Source organism: Carassius gibelio, chromosome A13 (genome assembly GCF_023724105.1).
Source record: "Carassius gibelio isolate Cgi1373 ecotype wild population from Czech Republic chromosome A13, carGib1.2-hapl.c, whole genome shotgun sequence".
Taxonomy (NCBI): Eukaryota; Metazoa; Chordata; class Actinopteri; order Cypriniformes; family Cyprinidae; genus Carassius; species Carassius gibelio.
In genome coordinates, this window is record NC_068383.1 from 10,276,635 (window position 1) to 10,302,438 (window position 25,804).

Here is a 25,804-nt window from a genome sequence, read left to right on the forward strand (position 1 = left end):
CCTTGGTGCGCGACCTAGCCTGGAGCAGAGCTCTGCGAGCTCTGGTCCAGGTGCGGTGACACCTCTGGACTAGTGCGTGTGCGGAGGGGACCGAAACCTCGGATTCCGTACTGACAAAATTAGGTGGTTGGTACCCTAAACTACACTTAAATGGAGACATGCCCGTAGATGACACTGGCAAAGAATTGTGTGCGTACTCCACAATTGAGAGTTGCTGACACCAGGACGAAGGATTCTTGGACGCTAAACATCGCAAAACCCTTTCGACATCCTGATTGGCTCGCTCGGTTTGACCATTGCTCTGGGGATGGAACCCGGACGAAAGACTAACAGTCGCTCCTAACAATTTACAGAATTCTCGCCAAAATCTGGACACAAATTGGGGACCCCTGTCAGACACCACGTCTGTCGGAAGGCCATGTATACGGAAGACGTGGTCAATGACAGCTACCGCTGTTTCCTTGGCTGATGGCAATTTGGGCAAGGGAATGAAATGAGTCGTCTTCGAGAACCGGTCCACTACGGTTAAAATCACCGTATTGCCCTTAGAGGGCGGGAGGGCGGTAATGAAATCTAGCGAGATGTGGGACCAGGGTCTCGAAGGGACAGACAGCGGTAAGAGTAACCCCTCTGGAGGTCGATTGGAAGTCTTCCCAATAGCGCAAACCGAACAAGCCAAGACGAAGTTGTGGACGTCACGAGCCATACCAGGCCACCAAAATCGTTGCATGACTAGAAACCTAGTTCTACTAACCCCTGGGTGACAAGCAACACTGGAACAATGACCCCACTGGAGAACGTCTGACCGTAACCCCTCCGGCACAAACAATCGGTTCGGTGGGCAACGAGCCGGGGGCGTTACCCCTTCTAAGGCAGTCAAAACCTTCGATTCGACCTCCCATCTGAGCGCGGAGATAATGATGGTCCCCGGTAAAATGGGCTCGGGAGTAGCAGTACGATCGGAACGCTCAAAAAGACGGGATAAAGCATCGGGTTTGATGTTTTTGGAACCCGGCCGGTAAGAAAGTGTAAAATCGAAACGACCGAAAAATAATGCCCACCGAGCCTGCCTGGAGTTAAGTCTTTTGGCGGTTCTAATGTATTCGAGATTCTTATGGTCCGTCCATACAATGAAGGGTACACCCGACCCTTCAAGCCAGTGACGCCATTCCTCCAGTGCAAGTTTGACTGCCAACAACTCTCGATTACCAATGTCATAATTAACCTCCGCAGGGGATAAACGGTGAGAATAATACGCGCAAGGATGAACCTTTTCGTCTGAGGATGCGCGCTGGGACAACACTGCTCCTACCCCCACCTCTGACGCGTCGACCTCCACTATGAATTGACGTGAGCGATCAGGGGTGACGAGAATGGGAGCCGAAACAAAGCAGCTCTTCAGTTTGGTAAACGCAGCCTCGGCTGCGTCTGACCACCTGAACGTCAATCTAGGGGAGGTCAAAGCGGTCAGAGGCGCGGCTAGTTGGCTGAAATTGCGAATGAAACGCCGGTAAAAATTGGCGAACCCCAGAAATCTCTGCAGGGCCTTGCGAGACTCTGGGGATGGCCAATCTGCCACAGCCTTAACCTTATCAGGGTCCATGCGAACACCCTCAGTCGAAATGATGTGTCCTAGAAAAGAAACAGACTGTGCATGAAAAACGCATTTCTCCGCCTTGACAAACAACCCATTCTCTAGCAACCGCAGAAGCACTCGTCGTACGTGTTGCACGTGTTCCTGGAGAGACGAAGAAAAAATCAATATGTCATCCAGGTAAACATATATAAATAGATCGACCATGTCTCGTAACACGTCATTAACGAGTGCTTGAAAGACTGCCGGCGAGTTGGTTAGCCCGAAGGGCATGACGCAATACTCAAAATGGCCTCTAGGGGTGTTAAAAGCAGTCTTCCACTCATCCCCCTCCCTGATGCGGACCAAATGATAAGCATTACGTAAGTCCAATTTAGTGAAAACAGACGCTCCCTGCAACCTCTCAAAAGCTGAAGACATAAGCGGTAAAGGATAGGTATTCTTTACCGTTATGTTGTTCAACCCTCGGTAGTCAATGCAAGGTCGCAAGGATCCGTCCTTCTTTCCCACAAAAAAGAACCCCGCCCCCGCTGGAGAAGAAGAAGGGCGGATGAACCCCGTTGCTAGAGAACTGGATATATATTTCTCCATGGCCGCCGTCTCTGGAATAGACAAGGAATATAACTTGCCCTTAGGCGGAGAAGTACCTGGCAATAACTCTATCGCACAGTCATAGGGACGATGAGGAGGAAGAGAATCAGCCCGAGACTTACTGAACACCTCCCTCAGGTCGTGGTACTCCGCGGGCACGTTAGCCAAATCCACTGCCTCCCCCTGAAACACAGACTCAGAAACATTAACACCAGCAGACAAAAGACAAGACAAATGACATTCCTCGCTCCAGCTAACCACAGATCCGAGAAGCCAATCGATCCTTGGGTTGTGTTTCTGGAGCCAGGTGTGACCGAGAACAATGGGGGATAGAGGTGAGTCCGTGATGAAGAATGACATCTCTTCCGTATGGTTGCCAGCTGTGATGAGCGAAACCGGTAGAGTGGTCTGTGTGATGATCGGCAGTTTGTGTCCGTTGAGTGCAAAAGGTGCAATGGGGTGTTTGAGGGAGGTGAGAGGAATGTTGAGCCTCCTGGCGAATTTGCAGTCCATGAAACTGCCCTCGGCCCCAGAATCCACCAAAGCGTGAAGATTAAGTGCGTGGGTAGACCACCGTAGACTCACCGGAATGAGTGTCGATGTAGATGAGGTCTTCTTGGCAGAGATCCCACCCGATAGTAGCCTCGGTTTTACTATCGGGCTTGGTCTTTTACCGGACAGCGCTGGATGTGATGTTCTTGGCTGCCACAGTATAAACACAGTCCCAGGGATCTCCGCCTGATCCTCTCCTCCCGGGAGAGCCGAGCTCGCCCCACCTGCATGGGTTCAGAATCTCCAGGTGGGCTGACCGCAACTTCTGAGCGCTGACGCTGAGCCTCCGGTCTGGTCGCGAGAACAACTCTCCCCCTCCGTCTGTCGGCTTGGTCGAGTCGGTTGTCTATCCTGATGGTGAAGTCAATAAGACCATTGAGAGAAGTGGGGAGTTCAGCGGCGCGGATCTCCTGTTGGATGCGGTCAGCCAACCCATGCAGGAAGTGATCCCACTGCGCCTCTTCGTTCCACTTACACTCCGCCGCCAGGGTGCGGAACTCGATGGCATAGTCGGATACGGACCTCTCTTCCTGGCGTAGATCCGTGAGAAGTCTAGCCGCCTCCCTCCCGGCGACGGAGCGGTCGAAGACTCGTCTCATCTCCACCGAAAGGGTGTGGAACGATGCACAGCAGCTGTCCTGGTTCTCCCACACCGCCGTTCCCCAGAGGGCAGCCCTCCCCGTCAGTAGGGACAAGACGAAAGCCACCTTCATCTCCTCGGTGGTGAACGTGCGGGGCTGTAAGGCGAAGTGTAGAGAACAATGTGACAGAAATGATCGACAAAAGTTTGGCTCACCCGCATATTTCTCAGGAATGGGGAGGCGTGGTTCGGGCTGGGAAATCCCTCCGGAGACGATCGGCGGTGTGGGTGGCGTGGGAGGCGCAGCGGGTGGCGGTTGTTGTTGCTGTTGAGCCTGGAGAGCGAGCTCGGACACCCTCGTCACCATTGCTTGGAAGGCTCGACCCATCTCATCTATCGCCTTGTCTTGGCGCTCCATACGATCAACGACTCTCTGCAGAATGTCCTCTAGATGAGATGGGGAGCGATTGCCTGCTGCTTCCATGATGGTCAGATCCTACTGTGACGGCTCGTAAGAGAGGAGGAAGCAATTGCAGGTAATTAGAATGGTTGTTTATTGATGGTAGAAAATACAGCGAAACTGAAAGATGAAGGCACAGTCCAGGATGTGGGCAATGGTGACGGAAGGTCTACAGTGGCGTGAGAAGTGCTGGATGGTGAAGTCGGTGGTGACGGTGTAGACGGTCAATGGATGAAACCAGGAAGTGACCGGAACACTCACACGAAGACGACAACACGAACACAATCCAGAACACTAACACGGGAGACGGTAATCCAACAGGGAGACTGCAACATGAGTGAGGATCTGACAACAGACAGAGAGAGAGGTGAGTATATGTAGCTGAGGGGTGATGAGGATCAGCTGGAGCGAGACAATCAACACCCAGGTGACCACAATCAACTAAACGAGCACATGGAGACAACGTAAGTACAAAAACAACCACAAAACATGACACGGAGGAAACACTGGATTTCCTACCGTGACACCGGTTTACTGAATCAAACTGTCCGAAAGAAGTCAATGTTTTGTTCGTTATCTGGCTCGGCTCGGTGTTCATCTTCATTTCTCTCTTCAGAGCAGTTCAGTCAGTGTACTGTTTGAGTAAATGAATTACTCCGGGATATTGGTTTGTTTGAGCTCAGAGGGAGTGTCAGCCACATTAAAAAAAAAAAAAAGTTAACAGCTTAAGTCATTTGTGGATTAATGCCTATTGGAGACGCTAACCGTTTAAAACGATTCAGTTCAATTTGGTGAACTGGTTCAAAAAGATCCGCTTACATCGAACGATTCGTTCGCGAAACGGATATCACAAACTGCTGTGTTTTGAACTCTCTCTCACAACAGACACGAAAGACAATGCTGAATAAAGAAGTAGTTTTTGTTATTTTTGGACCAAAATTTATTTTCGATGCTTCAAAATATTCTAACTGACCCTCTGATGTCACATGGACTACTTTGATGATGTTTTTCTTACCTTTCTGGACATGGACAGTATACCGTACACACAGTTTCAATAGAGGGACTGAGAGCTCTCGGACTAAATCTAAAATATCTTAAACTGTGTTCTGAAGATTAACGGAAGGTCTTACGGGTTTGGAACGACATGATGGTAAGTTATTAATGACAAAATTTTGCTATTTTGCTATAACTAACCCGTTAACAGTGGGATGCATGTCTTCAATACATAAAGTTGATTTCAGGACCTCAATGACTATGACTGCAGGTGTATGGGAGGGTTTAGATGGTAACCCTGGCATCACTAGCATACATATACACCCACCCACCTTTCAGAGCCTTTAAACTGTCCTCATCCAGTTCAACAAAAACTGCAGGCACTGTCCCAGGCCGCTGAGACTCCGCCTGAGGGATGGCGTCCTCCTCCTCCTCACTGGTGTTAATCACCTATGCAGAAAACATCAACCTAATTAACTTAAACAACAATGTCAGCTATACACTCCTAATCATACACATGCCAAAACACAATTTTAGTGGTGCGAGTAGAAATGAACAGTTCATACACTCTTGAATAGTAACTAATTTTCACAAAAATGCAGTTCTGCTACAATCACAAGCTTTACCCTGAGCACCAAGGGCATATAGGTTTGTAGCTTGTGTTTGGACTTTGGTACTAGTACATAATTAAATTAAAGCACAAAGTGCGATAGTACATGCATTTCAGCACAAATAGGCTATGATCCATCACTGTAAACTCTGTAAAATTTTCTGGGGAACACTGCACATTTGATGAAGTCAGTTACATTTTTAAACTTACCATTTTTAGTTTTTTGGGAGGATCAAAAATATCACAACATGTGTCATCAGAATCAGACTCATATCTAGCAGGAGTAGAACGGAGTTGTCTTGTAGCTTGCTGTTTGAGGTCCCTCTTGAGCTGTTCGCCTATCTTGGCCATCTGTGAACCAGACTGACAACATACATCTTGTTTAAGAGAATGATTTTGAAAATGTCCACACCACCACTTTAATTAATGTCACACACCGTCGAGGAATGTGAACAGCAAATGAAGATATATTATTCAAAATAGACCAGATAATATAAAATATATTCAAATAGAAAGTAGTTATTTTAAATCGTAAAAATATTGCACGATATTACTGCTAAATGCAGGCTTGGTGAGCAGAAGAGAAAAAAAAAAAATAAAAAAAAACTTAAGTTACAATCAAAAACTTTTGACTGGTAGAGTAATCTCTCTTAAAATACCTTACTTTTATCATGGGTTATGATAATCAAAACAGTCCTGAGCTAGAATGAGCTTTGATCTCTGCAAACCAAATTATCACTTTAATCAAATATTTAATAATAATAATAATAATAATAATAATGTTTAATACCGTAAAGCTGCTTGATTTAAATAAAAAAACTATAGATGTGACGTGAATGCTTTACTGAGCTCGTGCAAACATCCACATCGGTGTAATAAGATGCATTTTTAACTGCTACTTTCATACTGCTGTGAATTTTGTTTGTTGTTATTTCGTTATTGAAAGGAAAGCGAGTGTCATATATTTTCATATCCAAATGCCATTCTGTTCGGCTTGGTGCATTTCTGACATAGACAGTAAAAGAAATGGACGCAGCGACCCCATTGGAACTCAACTGAGGCAAGTGAAGCCCATTTTTAGCGTTTTTTAGCACTTCCGTTTCTGACGCGCAGACACAAACTAAGCTTGACGACGTCAGCAACCGGTCTGACAGATGTAAATGTTCTAGTAGCTGTGCGTGCAAACTGCCATCGTTAATCTTGCAGAGACGGCGAGCTTGAGCGGGGAGTTCTTTGTCGTGAGTGAGCAGGAGTAAGTATTCTGATTAATTATTTTGTATAGTATTTTAAAATGTAACGCCAGTATGCCATATTAAGTTAACTGCCTGCGAGCTTCTCCTCCTGTGTGTACGGTAATGCGACAGAGAGTCGAGTGTTTATGCGGCAATCATTAGCCTATTTTTTACAAAAACTGTTTCTACGGGGCCATAATGTAACATAGAAGGTAATGGAGCCCTTTGTACATTGTCGTGTATCTTTAGAAATAAATAATGGACAAACAGAGTCTTTAAACACCTCAGATGTAAAGTTATTAGCTGTCAAAGTGACGCCAAAATGAATGGGAGTCAAAGGGAATGCTAATGCAAGTGAAGTTCTGCAACAAGATGGTGGCACGCGGCCGACTTCAACTTCCGGTCGACTTCCTTGCCGCCTGGTTTCTGAGTGCTGTTTCTCTTCTTCTCTTGAATTGCATCGAGGGGAGCTGAATTACTGTCTTGCGCTACAGTGTCACACTGGTCAAACCGCATTAGTGCATGCTCTAAATTAGGTCAAAATAAATAAAACGGCTACTTGACAACAAAAATATTTGTCAACAATTTTTTTGACAATATTGTCGACTAATCATTTCAGCCCTACTGGAATCACAATGTTCCATAACTGTTAAGTCATAATTCAAACTTACAGTCATTCCTTGCTTCACCACCCCCTTCTCCTGGCCAGACTGACTGGAAGACCATATATCCCCCCATTTGAGAAAAGCGACACGCTTCTGGACTACTTTGTAGTTTTCTGTGAAGACACATAAAATACAAATACAGTGTGACCTTTTAATAAGAAAAAAATATAATTTCAAGACAGCAATGTCACTGTCATTTAATGTATTTGTACTTTATTACTTTCATCAGTATTAGGCACTAATGTCCATCCCTCTTGTACATTCAAAATGTCTCCTTGACACAACTTTATTTGTCCTATATTTTAGCCTGTTGCACCTTATACATGGGTTGTCCCCGACAACCGAATGACTTTAACTTTGTCTTAACTAATTATCAGAATTTGTATGGTCATGCTGACGCATGATGCATATCGACGACGAATTCCATTATACTAACGTTACTAGCTAAACCTTCACTAGAACCTAAGCCAAACACTTCAAAGATAAGCTATGGGTCTGTAAACGCTAGTGTTGGAGCGTTCTCTGTAGGAGGACTTATTAATTATGGCGTTTTTCCATTACATGATGGTACCTGCTCGACTCGCCAGTAACGTTACGCTACATGACAGTAGTCGGTTAGTTAATGTTACAAAAAGTATTCCGAATATTTCAAATGTTTCAGAACTTACCCGCCATGAACAGCAGTTTGGCTGCAACCGGCTTCGGATCTTGCCTGCGTTTAGCTGGCAAAATCACCTCTATCCAGCCTTCCTGGGACTGGATGTCTTCCTTGCAAGTCACTGTAACACCAGCATTTATATATGCATCCTGTATAATAGATGTACTCTCTCCAATAACGGAGCCGTCAACGAAATAAAACAACCCATACATGGTGCTAACTTTACCTTGTTACCGCCTGAGTTTCAGTGATGAATTTCAAACATTAACCGTTACTACATGGCTACTGGAGCTAATTGCCTCCAAGACTTCTACATAGTGATTGGATGTCGATGATGCTGCGCACACTGATTGGATGTGGTAACCGACTGGGGGGTAGGTCCAATTCCTGGGTCCATTAGTAGCCATCTATTGCTTAGTAGGGCTGTTCGATTCCACAATTTTTGCAATCGATTCCGATTCCAATTCCTGGTCCTGGAATCGAATGGAACGATTCCTCACTGTTGTTTTGGATTATTTATTTATTTTAGATTAAAAGGAACATAATCTCACCATGATGACTGTAGGATAGGTCGTATAATGTATCCTTCCTATAATATGAAGCTGGAAAAAAGTTTTTTCAGCTTTGCCCGTGAAATTAGTCATAGCCCAGCTCAGCAGGGACATGCGTTTATCGCATGAATTAAATAAGACATGAAGTATCTAAATAAATGTGCTCAGTTCAGCTGAATGATGAAGTTTACTTTGTATACTTTGCATAATATTAACAAACCGTAGCTACACTGAAACAAAATAACCAGAACATTAATGACTGATAGAGCTCTGTCAATCAGATTTATTATGTATTATTTATAATTATCATTGGCTAATAGAAATGTTTATATATATATATATATATATATATATATATATATATATATATATATATATATATATATATATATATATATATATATATATATATATATATATATATATAGCGCTCAAAATTGTAGACAAGCCAGTTCCACCGTAAAATAACCTCTGAATCGTTTATATATATATATATATATATATATATATATATATATATACTGAAACTATAACTGATATATATATATATATATATATGAAGAGTTCAGATGCAAAAGCCTCTAAATGCCATCTGAAATTTTCATCTAAAATTAGGATTTTTATCAGGCTCCTATATTTATGTTCAGTTATTTCACTTTAATAGCCTGGAAAAGGACCTGCCCATTGCCATTAAAGTAAAATGACTCAACCTAAGCATAGGAGCTTGATAAAAATCCTAATTTTAGATTAAAATTTCAGATGGCATTTAGAGGCTTTTGCATCTGAACTCTTCATATATATATATATAACTGAAAATAATCTTTTATCTCACAACTGTTGTAATTATGGCTTTGGTGGATTGTGGTCCTAAAATTCAAATGATCAGTGTCGGCTTGTTTTCTTTCTGTTTATTTTCGCGAATTTAAATGTGTGCAGCCTTTGTCAGATGTAGCCTTCCGTTAGAGAGACTCCCATAGATAAGCTTGAGGAGTCGATTCCCCTTGATGGAATCGATTCCAACCTTTGGACAATCATCTTCTCCTTTTGGTTTTTGCAGTATATAATCTACTGCAAGAAAGGATCAGAGAGGCAGAGGTGGTGATAGCCGAGCAGGCATTGAAAAAATTGTCAGGGAGTTTCAGGGGTTATATGGCACAGAAAATGTGTCATTTAATGTGCACCTCATGACACACTTGGCTGCGAGTGTGAGGAACTGGGGACCATTGTGGGCCACATCCACATTTTCCTTTGAATCTTTTAACGGCACAACTCATGTCCCTGTCCAAATAATGAAAAGGTACCTAAGGGAAAGGAGTCACACAAAGAAAGGAGCAACAGTTATGCATAATGCCAATGAGTATGTCAAAGATCTTTTCTATGAACTACAGGGCAGAAAGTGTTCAACTGACAAATCAGTTCAGATCAGTGCCCATGTCAGAGTTTTTGGTAAATCAGTACAGAAAGATGTCTCGGTTTTACACATGCTTGCAATAGATGACCGTCTAGGTGTTAGAGTGAAACAAGCCTCCTACTACAACCGTTTCATTGTGAATGGAATACTGTATCACTCTGACACAAACAACCGCCTACAGAAAAGAATAAACTCTGTTGTTGAGTTGCAGAATGGCACATTAGTCAGAATTGTGAATTTGGTTGTTTCTGGTGCAACACACTGTGTTTTGGTCAAGGAGCTTGTTAAGTCTGGAAGGAAGCTGTGCAGAGACACAACACTTAATATTGCATCAAGCTTTGTGTATGAAGTGTCTGAGTGCAATATAGTGTATGCCATCCATCCAGAGTCATTGACACGCAAATGTGTCATGGTTGAATCCAGGGAGAAGGTATATGTTATTCCTCTGCCAAACAACATTGAACGAGACTAATGTGGCATCAAGAAAATTGAACACTGCCAAGAAGTCCCAAAATTCCTGAGACCTATTGAATTGACTTGTAAATACGATATCTGTACAAAGAATTACTGTTCTTTACCTGTTACATAAAGTGACCCTTCTTTCAATAAAGTGTGTGTGCATTAATACAAGATGTAACAGTAAACAAAATTAACTTGTCTTACTCACTGCAGCATTCTAGCATATGACCCTTTAAGAAATCAGCCTAACAATATCAATACACTGCCAATTAGTAGGCTACAGTAAATTAATAATTATCTAAATTTCCACTAAAACTGTTTGCATCTTTGCATATTTTATGACAGTACTGTGATATGCTAAAAAAGTACACTTATATTTAGTGCACTTTGTTTACAGTGTACTAAGATTACACTACAGATGAAGTGAAATCATTGTACACGTTAATAAATTATACTTTGTATTACAAATAAACGTACTTACTAAAAGTACACTAAATTACCACTATACATTTTTATATTTTAACATATTTTATGAGAGTACTCTGATATGCAACTAGAAATACACTTATATAAGTATACTATGTCAAATTTAATATACTTAAAATGTTTTATCTTCAATACAATTTAAAATACATTAACAACAAAGTACACTTTCAAAAAGTACATTTAAAAAATAATTTGATTACTGATAAATTAGTATACTTATTGTTTGGACTATTAAGTTGAACTTAACTACATCTTTTTTTGAAGTATACTTTTAAAAAGTACAAATCAAATACTCTTTAAATAAAGTACAACAAGTAGAAGCATACTTCTTTTATAATTCATGTACTTTATTCATATTTCAAATACACTAAAGTATACTACTTTTTTACCTGGGTTATTATTGACTTTATCATGTAAAAGAAATTATACAAATTACAAAAAAAGGTTCAAAAGTCAGAAAGTGTTTATTGCCAAGTATGTTTACACATACAATTATTTGTATTTATTTTTTTTTTGTTACAGAAGCTTCCAATACACAAAGACAACAACACAGAGATAATAAAAATATGAATAAAATACACATAAAAATAGAAAGAAATTGTGTGTATGTGTGATAGATGGATTAGTATAGAGTAAAATGTACTTGGGTGGGTGGGTGGTATCAAATAAATATAAGTATTATTGCACATATTTTTATTGCATATTGGGGACAGCATTTAACTGTTCATGAGGTAGATTTGCTGGGAGAAAAACACTTTTCTTGTGCCTGGCTGTACTGGTTTTCGGTGCTCTGTAGTACTGATCAGATGGCAAAAGTTCAAGAAGGCTTGGGTGTGAGGGATCCAGAGTGATTTTCTGAGCCCTTTTCCTCAGGATGCATGCAATTCCTGAAGTTTGAGTGGGTTGCACCAGACAGCCAGCTGTTCCTGGATGAGGCAGATGACTGAAGTGTCATCTGGAAACTTCAGGAGCTTGACTAAGGGGACAGTAGAAGTGCAGTCATTGGTGTAAGAAGAAGAGCAGTGGGGAGAGGACACATCCCTGAGGGGTGCCAGTGCTGATGGTGTGGTTGTTTGACATGCATTTCCCCAGTCTCACTAGCTGTTGCCTACAGTGTATATAGAAACAAATTACCCCTCTTTAAAATAATCACAGTTTGTTGCTTTGCAGCCTGAAATGTAGATGAACTCAGTTTTTACATTTTTAAAATTAAATTTCTGACATGTTGTTGGTGTTATAAAAGCACTGTATAAAACAAAAACTGTATCCGTCTTCATTTCAGACAGTAAAGCAAAAAAAAAAGTATTATTATCAAGGGGGGTGATTTTTTTCTATCCACTGTATCAGAATGCTGGTGATCCATTGACAACTAGAAACAGAGAGCTGGTTTAGTTTGGACTTGAGGAGTGTTGGGATGATGGTGTTGAAGAGCGAACTGAAGTCCACAAACAAGATCCTCCCATAAGTCCCGGGTTTGTCCAGATACTGCAGGATGAAGTGCAATCCCATGTTTAACACTTCATCCACAGACCTGAAAGAAAACTCCAGGGGGTCCAGTAGAGGTCCAGTTATGTCCAGTACCACTCAGCAAGGATGCATTAAATTGATCAGTTACAATTCACATTAAAGACATTTACACCAAACCAGCATATTAGAATGATTCGTAAAAGAATCAGGTGACACTGAAGAACAATTCCATACTTTTGAATGGTATTGTATATAATATTTGCTTTTATATACTAATTATTATTTAAAGCAATAAGGTCTTCAAAACGAACTTCGTTATGTCGAGATAACGAGAAAATTAAGTCGTTATAACGAGAAAACAACAAGAAAAAATATTATAATGCATGGCCGCTTAGAACTTCCGTAGCAAACTGCTTTACCTTAAGATTTCCTCCTTTTGTGGTCCACAGTTTTGGAATGACATTTTCTTTTTTGGGTTAACTGTTCCTTTAGAACTGTGTAGGCTTGGAAAGCCTTTTGTAAATGTTCTTTCTCAGAGCACTGAACCATACTGAACATTGTATCCTGTCATCTCGCTTCTAAAAAGTGTGTGGAGACTGACAGGAGGAACTCTCGGTACAGTGGATTATTATTTTGTCCTGTTATTGATGTCTGTGACTCAAGCCTTTCTGACTAAATTGGCACCTGATTGCAAGACTCTCAGAAGGACTTTTGACTAATGGATTTTTTTTTTTTTTTTTTTTTTGCAAGATGGTTATATGTACCTCACAGTGATCTAAGTATATTTCAAATAGAACATTAAAGAACACAAACCAGAAATAATAATATAAATGACCGAACAGAAAGAAGAAACATAAGGGGGAAGAGGAGGCAAGTGGGTTATCAGAGAAATGTTTTCATTGCATTGATCAGGAAACACACAGGCTGTAAATCAATTAACATTAATAAAAATAGCAGATGGAGGAGAGCCGTTTTCTAAGAATCACCTCAAACACTCATGAAGTCTCTTAAACTGTTTGAGTAGCAGTTACTTTATATTTTAGGATGTTTATCAGCCTTGTAGTTGTAGTTGTTTATTTGTTGCAAATCTGTAAGTCATGCACCAGTGCTATATAATAATTTATCCTATTTTTATTGCTCTCTTATGCTATTGATGTCTTAACTGCAGTGGGTAATTGTTTAGAAGCAGTAGGGATGTTAGTGTCTTTGTTGTAAGGAAGCAGTGTGGCAAACATGGATGAAAATTAGATTTCAGATTTCCATCAGCCCACTACATTACCATCTCTGACACACAAATTTGTTGTACGCATTACTTGGCTAAACAAACAACAGAGACCAGATTCACTATACGGTACTTAACATGCATTTGGCAATTGTTTGTCCTGTGACATCCTCCTGCATGCCAAAAAAAAGAAGGAGCTAGCTAAATTACGCAATTAACTGGCTAAACAGGATCAGTGAGAGTAGGAACTCTGTTGCCCTGGTTAAGATTTGCTGGTAAGTAACAAAGATCATTCCATGGAACATTCTCTGGAATGGAACTTTATGGATTCTGTCCATTCTGGCATATTGACTCATACTGGCATAATCACTTTTGGCCTCATCTCACCCTGATTAGCCTTTGGAGACATTTAAAATGTAAATCTTATTATTAATAAATCTGTAGTATAATTTATTGGTTTTAATTTATCATTTATTTCTGCCAGTAACACATTTATAGCTCACGGTAACTAGTAAATATTTTTTTATAGTTTTTTTTTTTTTTTTTTTTTTTTTTTTAGCCAGCCACCCTAGAGATAAAATAGATTTTAGTTTCAATTCCAAGCAAAAAAAAAGGGGGTTTTTAAAATGGAAGCATTTTTCTTTTTAATATTTAACTCTGTTCTTGTCAGACCCTGTGGGAAAGAGAGGCTGATGGGACAGAATCACATTGCATAATTTGTGTGAATAATTCACAAGTACTCTTACTGAATGGATGTGTGTGTGTGTGTGTGTGTGTGTGTGTGTGTGTGTGTGTGTGTGTGTGTGTGTGTGTGTGTGTGTGTGTGTGTGTCTGCACAAAGTGTGTTTTGCACAGAGCTGTAATACAGTTCAGTGCAGAAATCATTGCTGGTAAGTTTATTTTTCTCTAAGTGGGAAACCAACTGTCTGGAACTGGGTCATTTCCCTCTGTCATCCTGAAATATGTTGCCACATAGCAGATATTCTTATAGTTACATTTATTTAATCTCTGTGGTTTTTGATGAATGATGAAAGGTGGTCAGGTCAAGCACCCACTGAATATTTCTTCTTGCTCTGTCTCTGCATGGCTGGTCTCTTTTTCTCAATAATGTCTAGACTAATGTCTTTCCCTTTATTTTTAAGTGCTGCTGAAACTGATCTGTGATTGATTCACAGATCCTAAATCAATCAGAAATATTCTTCAAAAGTCAAAGTACTGAACTATATTAATATGTTCTCATTGTCACAGAAAACATGGATTTCTAATTTGAATCTTCAGATCTGGAAAATTCAAGGAAAATAATAAAATAACAGCAGCCAAATTTGGTTTGAATCAGATATTAAGTTAAAATCAGAAAGGTCATGAGAAATTCTTCTACCTGTCTCATTCCATATCATTTTCAATATACCTTATTGGAGTAATAAATAAATCTCTCTGTCTTTCTCTCCACAGTGTCTCCTGAGGCTCTGGGGTTCCTGTCTGGCATTTGTGTGTTCATCTTTCTTGTGATTGTACTCTTTCTTTACCTCAATAACAAACTATCCCTTGAGAGTGCCAACCAACTGTCCAGCCTTGACCAGTACAGAAAGAGCACAGAGCCAGCAGGTTTGTGGCTGTTTTTCTGCAATTGTGTTTTCATTTTTGGGTTAGCTATCCTTTTAAGTCATGTTTATAATATTAAACATATATATATATATATATATATATATATATATATATATATATACACATACACACACACACACACACACACACATACACACACTACTCTTCTTCAAACATTTAGGGAAAGTAAAACGTTTTTTAAAATGTATTAATGTTTTTATTTAATTTGATCAAAAGTGACAGGAAAGACATGTTAAATATTTCTATTTAAAATAAATGCTGTTTTGTTGTTGTTGTTGTTTTTGTTTGTTTATTTGTTTTACTTTCAGCATAAGAGACTTCTTTCCAAAACATCAACAAAAAAAAAAAAATCTTACCACATCCAAACATTTGGACTGTAGTGTTTATTGACTTTGACCCTCTACGACTGTGTGAATTTGAGGGGACCTGATAATTTGTTTTTAGCCAGTTTCAGTGTTTTGTATACAGACATTTTCAACGTGATCTAGGAGTGTACAAAATACTTTTTGGGGTTACTGTAAAGGAATGTTAAGGAAGTTTTTGTTTTGTAACTGTGGATATTATTAGTTCTAAAGTGAATATAGATTTATTCATTTTTTCCTGGTGAATTGGTTGAGGTTTAGTATTGATGATGAAGAGAAACGGAAATGCCGGATGTACAGTATGGATTACCTCCCCATCTGTAAACATTTCATTGCCCTGGATTGAGCAACAGTGTTTTGAATTCTTCACGCTGGAATTCTTAGCACAGCAGTGGCCATTCATAAAAAGACAACATGATGTATTTCTTTAATTTAGATTAAAATAACTTTATAACATTCTGTGATTACTGAGACCAAATCATAATGTTTTTGAAGCTGAGAGGTCCAGAAATACATGAGTCCAAATTCCCAAACTCTGCATGACAATCTCCAGAGAGGTAATTATCTGCTGAGCTCCAGATCAGAGTCTGTGAGAATTGAGAGATTAATTAGTACCACCTAGGTTTTGGAGAGGTTTATTAGAGAGATTCTGGGATAGGCCGCACACTCCTTCCTGTTTGTCTGTCAGGTATGTTGATGTGCTGAGCTGATCGGCTTGTGATCTTTAGTGCCAGACATTGATTGGAGAGGGCAGATGCCACTGGCCAGTTATTAGATCAATAGTTTGTGTGATGAATGTGTGTCTGAAAATGAACTAAGGGATCATGTAACATCCCTGAGAGAAAATCTGGGCAGAAATCCAAACACACTTACACTCCGGGTCAAATTTCTATATTGTCAGCATTTATGCACACATGCTCATACAATACAACTGGCTTGAATCAACTCAATGAGCCATGCACATTTGTACGCACAACTACTTTTTGTTTAAACCATGAAGCACTCCTACCTCACACCTGTACACTCTTACTGTTGACAGGGGCACTTAATGCCCACATGCACACACACATCCTACAGACAGGTTCTGGATCCAGGCATCACTGAGCTGCCCACACACAGCACTTTACATAACTCTGCCCACCATCAGAATCAGTGGCATAATCAGAATGACATTTACTGGAAAAGGACGTTTGGACTTATTTGACTCTGCAAATCTATGACAAAGCACAATAAAAGTGGTTTTTCACTAAGTTGTGATGTAAAATTTGAATATTTGTTTTGTTGGGGTTTCATGAACAAAAGAGAGCAACAATGCTGAATGTGAATTTTAACTGTAATGAACATTACTGTTTGTATTCCTGATCCTTTCAGAAGTTTGGAATGTGTATGATTGTTTAATGTTTGTCAAATAAGTCTCTAATGCACACCAAGGCTGCATTTCTTTGATCCAAAATACAATAAAATAAGTAATATTGTGAAATATTAAGATTTAAAATAACTGTTTAATAATTAATAAAAGTAATTTAGTAAAATATCGTTACCTGTGATCCTTCACAAATCATTCCGTTCTGATTATTTGCTGCTCAAGAAACATTTTTTCTTATTATCAGTTTTGAAAACAGTTGTACTGCTTAATATTTTTGTGGTTACCCCGATCAGGATTCTTGTATGAATAGAAAGCTCAAAAGAACAGAAAGTTTTGAGAAATAAAAGGAAGTTACTGTTACTTTTGATAGTTTTAATACACATTGTTACAGTATTAATATCTTTCTTTCTTTCTTTCTTTCTGCCTAAACCTTTGAATCATATACTATATTTAGTAATTACCTTGTAGTACTTTGTACTTTAACAAAAATTATATATTTAGTTAAATAATTTCTTATTTATATTTTATTTTCAGAAAAGTAGCTCCACCATAGTTAAACTACATTAAATAAGGAATAGCTTGTGTCTTGACAAAAGTAGTATATTATATACCCAGCATTGGTACAATGATTCTGGATCCAGAGTCTGAATCGGTTGAGAACCATGAGGAGAATGTGTGTTATATGTTGCTGTATAATCAGAACACAGGACACAGTATAAGTAAATATATACTAGTAAATGTTGACTATTAATTGTGTTTAAGTGTCAGTGTTCACTGGCTGTGGCAGTGTGTAATATCATCTGTAGTCATTTAGTGTCTTGCTGTGCTGTATGTCTATGGCCAGTTGAGGGTAATGTCAGACTGGCAGTTTTTTATGTCTCTGCTCTGAGGTCCTGACTCCCTGCCAGAAAGGAGCTCCCTTGTGGGGTTCGCTGTGGAAAAAAATATGAATAGAAATCCTTTGCTTTTTGTCTCAAGGGAACATCTCCTTATGTTCGCTGCCAGATTGATCAGACTCTAGTAGAGTAAATTTGCTGGACGAAAACTCTGAACCTGGTGTCAATGTTTCCCTGAACCATCTGCTGCATAAATTACAGCTGCATAAACTACAATCATTATACATAATTACAGTTATACAACATAATATACGCACATCTGATTGTGCTCAAAGGCAATTTGGCTCATTTCTGGTTCAGTCTGTGTGTGGTTTGTGGCTGATTTTGTAAAAGCATAAATTACTGTCGTGACAATGTGAGATTTGACCTCTCTGCCTCGCCTGTGTAGCAGTTGTTTGAGTCGGAGCATGCTGGGATATCTCACCTCCTAGGATACTTTGTGTACTGTAATTGAGTTGCTTTATGAATATGGAAATTGTGTTATTTAAAGATAATTTGTTTACTTTTTGTTTTTCTTCAAGGAGCTCAGATCATTTTTGTTTAAAATGTTTTTGCCATTTGAAGTAGTTTTTAGCTGTAGATTTTGAGTAGTCTACATGATCCAATGTCCAGACATTCTTTATAGCTTGTTTATTGAGGATTATGAAATTAACATTCCATCGATTATAAACTTGATACTGGCCTGGGAAGTTGGACATTTTGGAACAATCATAAATTGACCAATCAAACCTGCCATCCATGGCAGCATTGCATTTTTTAAGAGCTTCCAGCAAAGTCTCCCCTCTGTGCCCACTGTTTTGGTATCGGTGTCAGAAGAGGTTGATGACCTGGCTTATGCATTGCCACTGAGTGATGTCACATTCAAAGTTCAGGCTGAGAGCTGAAGAGGATTCGTAGGAAAGAGGCAGAAGAGAATGAGGCTGCAGCATGGCAGGCCCAGGAAAAATATCCTTTTCTGGGTAGAACTGAAATCCAGACCCAGGCTGCATCTGACCTAGAGAAGAACCCTGTGAGCCTCAGACTACAGGCAGCAAAACCGGTTCAGTGCTCTCCACTGAGAACATCCCTACAGAAAGTGACCTCTCACAGGCACCCAACATTCTGAAAGAAAAGTTGAAAGTGCAAAATGATGCTGATTCACCTTCTGTACTACAACAAAATGAATCTTGTGTTAAAGAAAGAACTAGGTCCACTAAACTAAAAACCTGTAAAAAAAATACAATATTGGTTTTCTTTCAGCATAAATGATTAATGCATCTTGCCTCTCTTGCCCTCTCAAACTGAATTTCTACAGATGCTGATTAGTAATTTTTGTTAAAAATAAATAAAATTAAAAACACTGTATTACCTGCGTGCTACCATCCTTATTATGTGACAATGTTTGTAATTGTTTAACTGTATCGCCCTCTAGTGTTTGTGCTGAAGATTTAGGAATTTAAATAAGATATTATATATAGATTTTTATTGCACTTTTTCCTGATTTTCGTCTTTATTACAAAAGTATATTTATCAAGTCATATTATTATTTAATTGCACATTTTTTCTTCATTTCCTCTTCTTTTGTTGCCTTTATTTGGTGACCAATGTCGGAATGTTTAAATAAGTTGTTGAGAAAAGGTGAACTCTTCAAATTATTGAGGTCTCAAATTATGTCTTCTTGAGCTCAAAGTACAAATGCATATTCATTTTGTTCTTAATTGGTCCCCGTTTCTTTCCTCGTTTTCTGTTTCAGATAAGAGTTGTGTGAATGCACACTATCACTGCTCATCGTCAGATAGTGATGATGAGGTGATTGTCCAGTACCAGGAGGCTGTGTCTCGATCGCAGGGTCTCCAGGGTGGTTTAGCGGGGACTAACTCACACCACCAGAAGGGCTATGGCTGGGACACACGGCAGAAATACTGTCCACTAGCAGCTGAATACGATGGTTACAGCAGCGAGGCCTCAGCAGATGATGGTAAATTTACACCTCACTCAAAAAACTGCTTTCTCACAGCTCATGTGACATGATTGGGATGGGGGGTTGGGTTACATTTGTAGTGATCAAAATTAGCTTCAAATATATCATGGTCGAATAGCAAACCAAAATGGTTGCTGAATTTTTATACACTACCATTGAAATGCTTTGGATCTTGATTTTATTTCAATACTTTTCTTGATTATTATCAATATTGAAAACGATTTTTTTCCATTACACTAGATGGCGCTGGTCAACTACAAATCTCTTTTTGAGGGATGTTTGTTTTTCACTGGAATTTCTTTCTTGTTTTTTTTAAGAACAGTCAGTAAAAGACAATGTAGAAAAATCTGAATGAAACCTGTTTTCAATAAAAATAACTGTGGGTTGCTCTTTCTCTTGCAGAGAGCGAAGGGTTTAGATCATGAGATATCAAATGAATCAGGACAGTTTTGGAAGATTTTTTTTTATTTTATTTTTTTAAACACACTTTTTTCTACTTTCTTATATACAAACACATTATCTTCCACAACACACTAGTTAAACACACAGAAAAATGAAAAAAGAGAATAAGAGAGTTATTGGTTCTGTTCTGCTCCTTGCGAAAAGGGAGATTATCATGTTATTCTGTGTTTTATGGTCTCTGCTTTTATATCCAACAGATAAATGGCTGTAAAATGATCCTCTGTAATGGACAGGATTAGGGTTATTTTTTGGTACTTCCAATTGCCTATTTCAGTTTTCTGCTGTAAATTTCTGCTGGAATCCCTGCAGATACTCAGAGTAGAGTAGAGCGACCAGATGTCCCCATTTTCTGGGGAGGGTTGCGGTTTTTGGTGTCCTGTCCCAGGAAATGTGGGACGTTTTACTCAATTTTCAAAACAATGTTTACTTTCACCAGCAGCATTACTGATTACATACTAGTCACATGCTGTTACTAACTGAGGACAGCAGAGCGTTATTATCGTCAATTATCAAAAGAGACAGTGTTACTGGTTTCAAGATAGTAACATACTATAGCTATAACACCCCCACTGGTAAAGTTCCATTTCCTAAAGCATAAACAAAATAATTTGGAAAAATTTTAAAAGTTGTGATTAGGCCACTCACTAAACTGAAAATGTTAAATACTGTCAGAAAATATTAAAGTATTTGTTAAATAAACATTTTATTTATCATATGTTGTCACATTTATTGTTTTATTTTTTATATGTTTTTGTTTTAGTCATAATTATAAATATATATAAAATACTATTTAGTAGTTACTATTTACTTTCCATGGTGTGCTTTCTGGTGAATTGCAGGCCGATTAATAAACTAAGATTAGTTTGATCCTCAAATATAATTTTAATTATTAATTGTGTTTTTAACATACGGAAAACATACACAAGTATATTATCCCTGTTTTTTAATCAGCTAGTAGATCATCACAAGTGAGATTTCAATGATATTTTGATCACTGAACTTTGAAATGTCCCCGGTTTTCATTTCTGAAATCTGGTCACCTTAGAGTAGAGTAAACACATTGGAGAGATTACAGAGGGCTATGAAGAGAAAGACGGAAAATGTGTCGAAGGGATGCGCTGTCAGAAAGAAAAAAGCAGGAAGCTGGTGCATATGTCTCTTTGATTTCCCCCTCTGTTTATGTGAACTACTGCACATAGAGACAGATAGAGCTGCATGCTTTTCTCATGAGCTGTTTTCCTGGAGGCAGAAGAGGCTGAAGCCTCAGGCCATCTCTATAATACATGAGAAGCTAACACACGTTTATATATAGCTTGAATGTTAACAAACATATAAAAACACAATCTTATCCTTTGCACACATACCGACATTCTTACACACTCAAACATAACAAATGAGCTGAGTGTTTGCTCTTAGATCCAAAGAGCCTTATAAAACCTTACTAAAACATTAGCTTTCCCATTCATAGCAAACTGCCTGGGAAAATCAAGTTAACTGAGCTGTAAATTTCATGTTCCTTATTGCTCAGTGAAGTCCTTGTGATACTGAATATTATAGTTATAGTTAGGCATATATTCTGGCATTCAGATCAAATTGAAACATGAGAAATGTCTGAGACGAGATTTGATCAAAACATCATTGAGATACAGGGCACACATTTCTCTTGCTCTTGTTCATAGCCTGAGGTTGGAAATGCTAGTGTTTATGATCAAAGACCTCATTCAGCATTGAGACACAGAAGGCAAGCGGATGTGCTCCTCCATCATCTTAATTATAGTGATGTTTCTTTCCTCTATCCTCATTAAAAGTGAATTTTAGTTCTGAGTTTTTGTACTGTCATATCTTGATGCTTCTCTGTTTTAGGAATGTTGTGATCTAAAATGTAATATTTCTGATTCTGCTCTATTTCTAGGTCATTAGTAAATTTGTGACATTGTTCATGGGAACTCCAGATGTAATTGCTTCCACTGAAAAAAAAAAGAGTAAAAAATATTATTATTTAGAACTAACATGTAGGAAGTGAGGCAGTTTAGAGAAAGTTGATAACTAATCCCTCACTTGAAAATTCACAGCATCAGCAATGTCTCTTCCCAATAGTCAGAACCAGTTATCCCAGCCACACTCCAACAGAAGTGTGTGTGTGTGTGTGAGGGAGAATGCACTGTATTTATGAGATCGCTAAATCTTCCTGTCCTGACCAGCAGCATGTTGCTATGGCAACAGCCATCTGGTTCATTCTCTTTACAGAGCAGTTTAACTTGTATGGTGAATGCAGGTAAATCAGGCCATGTTTTGCCATTCATCTCAATTTCAAAGTCTCACAGAGCCACAAGCAGCATCAGCATATCCTCTAATGTTCTTCATTTTCTGCTTCTGAAATGATGAAACACACCGATTTGTTTAATTTAATCATATGCATACACATGCAGCAATTTGTAGCTCTTGGAGGACAACTGAATGATTTATGAAGATGCATGTGTAAGGGATAGCTTTACTACATTGTGTGTAAAATCAGGTTTTGACCTTTCTTGAATCAAGCTGAGAGTTTCAAATAGTTTCTTGTTTTAGGCTTTCCTTAGACGGATTTGAATGCCATATAACAAGTTGTATAATAAATTACAAGCCTAATAGATATCTGGGTGGTCTCATAAAAACATAAAGGCTGCAGTTTCCGTCTCATGTGAGAATGAATGACATTGAGTTATTCAGATCACAATCCTGCTTCATTCTGCCGTTGTGCATAAAGCTAAACTCAGAGTTGCTTCAAAGAAACTTTTACTCCAATTAATGCACTTTCTAAGTTATTTAAGATGACATTTGCCATTTACTGCCCACATTTTTGCTTTTTCATATTGCTTGAGAACACTAAATGACACTAAACGGACCTCTCTGACTTTCCTCCACATCAGCAAACTGTATCCAGCGGATGAGACGGACTCCACCATTGGATGAGCTGCAGCCTCCACCCTATCAGGATGAGGATGGGTCACCACGCATGTCATGCACACCCTCTGACCTGGGCGATGCCAAATGTGACCTTTCCCATGGGAGTGAGAGCCCCAGACACAGCTACGGAAAATGTCCAAGTGAGGTCAGCGGAGCACAGGAAACAGCGAGTTTCCTTAACAAGGGCTATGAGGAAGATGTACCCAGTGACAGCACTGCTGTACTCAGCCCAGAGGTGTGTGTTTCACTAAAGAAATTTGTGTATGCAAAAATACCTTACTGCACAGATGAAAGTTCCACATCACCAGGGGTCTCTTGGACCTGTTTTGTTTGAGGCAGCTCCAGTGGCAGTCTTACTCACTTGGTGACCCTAGATGAGATTAGATATGACCGAAGAATATTCTAAAAACTGTTATTGCATGAATTAGATTTATAGTATCAATTGAGTCTAAATTGTTATATATTATAAATTATTATTTATAAATATTATTAATATATGAAAATATTAAAAAACAATGACCAAATGTTCATTATAATTAACATATAGTTCATTTAGTACATACAAATTAATAAATATATATAAATAATTATATATAATTTTAGCAGATGCAGATGCTTTTATCCAAAGCGACTTACAAATGACAATATATATTATAGAAATATTTTTTCTTCTTTACCTTAAGATCACATGCATACAATCACAGATGCATGCAATAACGGCGTCATAATTTAATATGCATGTGCTGTAGACATCTCCATAATAACTGAAATGTTTACAGCAATGTGATGCAGCAGTGAACGTAGTGAGTTACATCCTCGGTCTAACTTTGTTATATGAATGACAGCAATAAAAAAAATAGTTGTAGCCATCAGTCATTGAAAATATTTAGATACATCATCGAATATGTGTTTTTAGGATTTAAAGCAGTCAAATAAGAGCCCATATAAATTTAAACTCGTGCACAGGTACCATATTCATCTACTTGACGTGCACTACCTCAAGCCTCAGATGAAAACGTACTCCCTCTAAATCTTCTATTTCTTCTATCAATCATCTCTGTAGAATCTGTCTGCACGTGGATCAGCGGCTCAGCTTCCCAAAGGTTATGACCCTGAGCCTCTTGCTCAATATGGAACTCTCGATGTCATCTTCGACTACGATTCATCTGACCAGCGTCTGTCTGTCACGATAACAGCTCTGACCGACATTCATTCTCTCAAACGGATGGGTAACATCTCCTGGCAGGTGCATCTGGTGCTGCTGCCCACCAAAAAACAGAGGGCGAAAACCATCATCCAGCGTGGCCCATGCCCTGTCTTCACAGAGACATTTCACTTCAGCCATATCGAGTCGGAGATGATCGGGAACCATGCTGTCCGGTTCCGCTTGTACAGTATCCGCAGGATGAAGAAGGAGAAAGCTCTTGGGGAGAAGGTGTTCTACCTCACCAAACTCAACCTGCAAGGCAAGATGTCAGTCCCCATCACACTGGACCCCTGCTGCAACATACCTGTAAGTGTGATCAGATGCTATGTCCAGAAGTTGGAAACTACTAGACTAACCTCGAAAGAAAATTCAGCCAAGTACATATTCAGTTTTATAAATTGTAATAGAATTTCAAATTATTACTGTATTTTGATAAAAAGAGTGTGTGTGTGTGTGTGTATATGTGTGTGTGTATATATATATATATATATATTAGGGGTGTAACGATACGCGTATTCGTATTGAACCGTTCGGTACGACGCTTTCGGTTCGGTACGCGGTACGCATTATGTACCGAACGGTTCGTTGGACTAATTAATTATATTTGAATAAGAAATATAATGATATGCGTTCAACAAGGTAGCCCAATAACCCAAACGACGTAACAGGCAACGCCCCTGACACTCCCGAAGAAGAAAAAAACAGCAACTTATATGTTTATGTTAGGCTCAGTCAGGCGCTCGCTCACTCAGCACGCGCTGAAGGCTCGTTGCAAAATGGCCAATGCGTTTAACAGACTAGAAATACAGGATCCTCCAATAACCAACAGGTCTGGTGTTTGGGTGCACTTTGGATTCCCTTTAAGCTATAATGGTGATGGCAAGAGAGTGGTGGATAAAAAAAACAACGGTATGTCGCATCATATCGTCAACTCATTTACGCTGACATCACCTTATTGTGTCAGTATCTGGGAAAAGACGAAAAAAAGGAGAAACATGCACGCAACAAACTATCCCTGCAGCATTTAGACACCGGTATTATAGCTTACAGGGAATCCAAAGTGCACCCAAACACCAGACCTGTTGGTTATTTTAGGATCTTATATTTCTGGTCTGTTAAATGCATTAGACATTTTGCAACGAGCCTTCAGCGCGTGCTGAGTGAGCGAGCGCCTTAGGGGCCGTTCACATATCGTGCCTAAAAACGCATGGAAAACGCTAAGCGCGTCTTTCTCCTCCTTTCCAAAGCGCTCGGGCAGAAGCGCTCATGAGGCGTCTGTCTTTGCTAAGCAACAATGACGTGCTCTCTCCATGAGACGCGGAAATTTCAGCGAAGGATAAATGGATTTGCAGGTCTAAAAATCGCTTGCAGTAGCTCTGCTACTAAATTTATTTCAAAATTGCAATCCATATACAACTATGATCAGCTGTTCCTTCATCTTGGCTGAG

The 25,804-nt window shown here is 39.2% G+C and overlaps 1 protein-coding gene across 1 annotated transcript in view; it reads left to right on the top strand.

Annotated features, from left to right (window-relative positions):
• The window catches only part of LOC128026588 (synaptotagmin-14-like), a 47,983-nt gene that overhangs the window by 17,989 nt on the left and 4,190 nt on the right, over positions 1 to 25,804 (top strand). The window contains exons 3-6 of the mRNA XM_052613844.1: positions 14,984 to 15,136; positions 19,514 to 19,738; positions 23,113 to 23,384; positions 24,213 to 24,662. Coding sequence (XP_052469804.1) covers positions 14,984 to 15,136; positions 19,514 to 19,738; positions 23,113 to 23,384; positions 24,213 to 24,662 — 1,100 coding nt within the window. The remainder of the gene's footprint in view (positions 1 to 14,983; positions 15,137 to 19,513; positions 19,739 to 23,112; positions 23,385 to 24,212; positions 24,663 to 25,804) is intronic.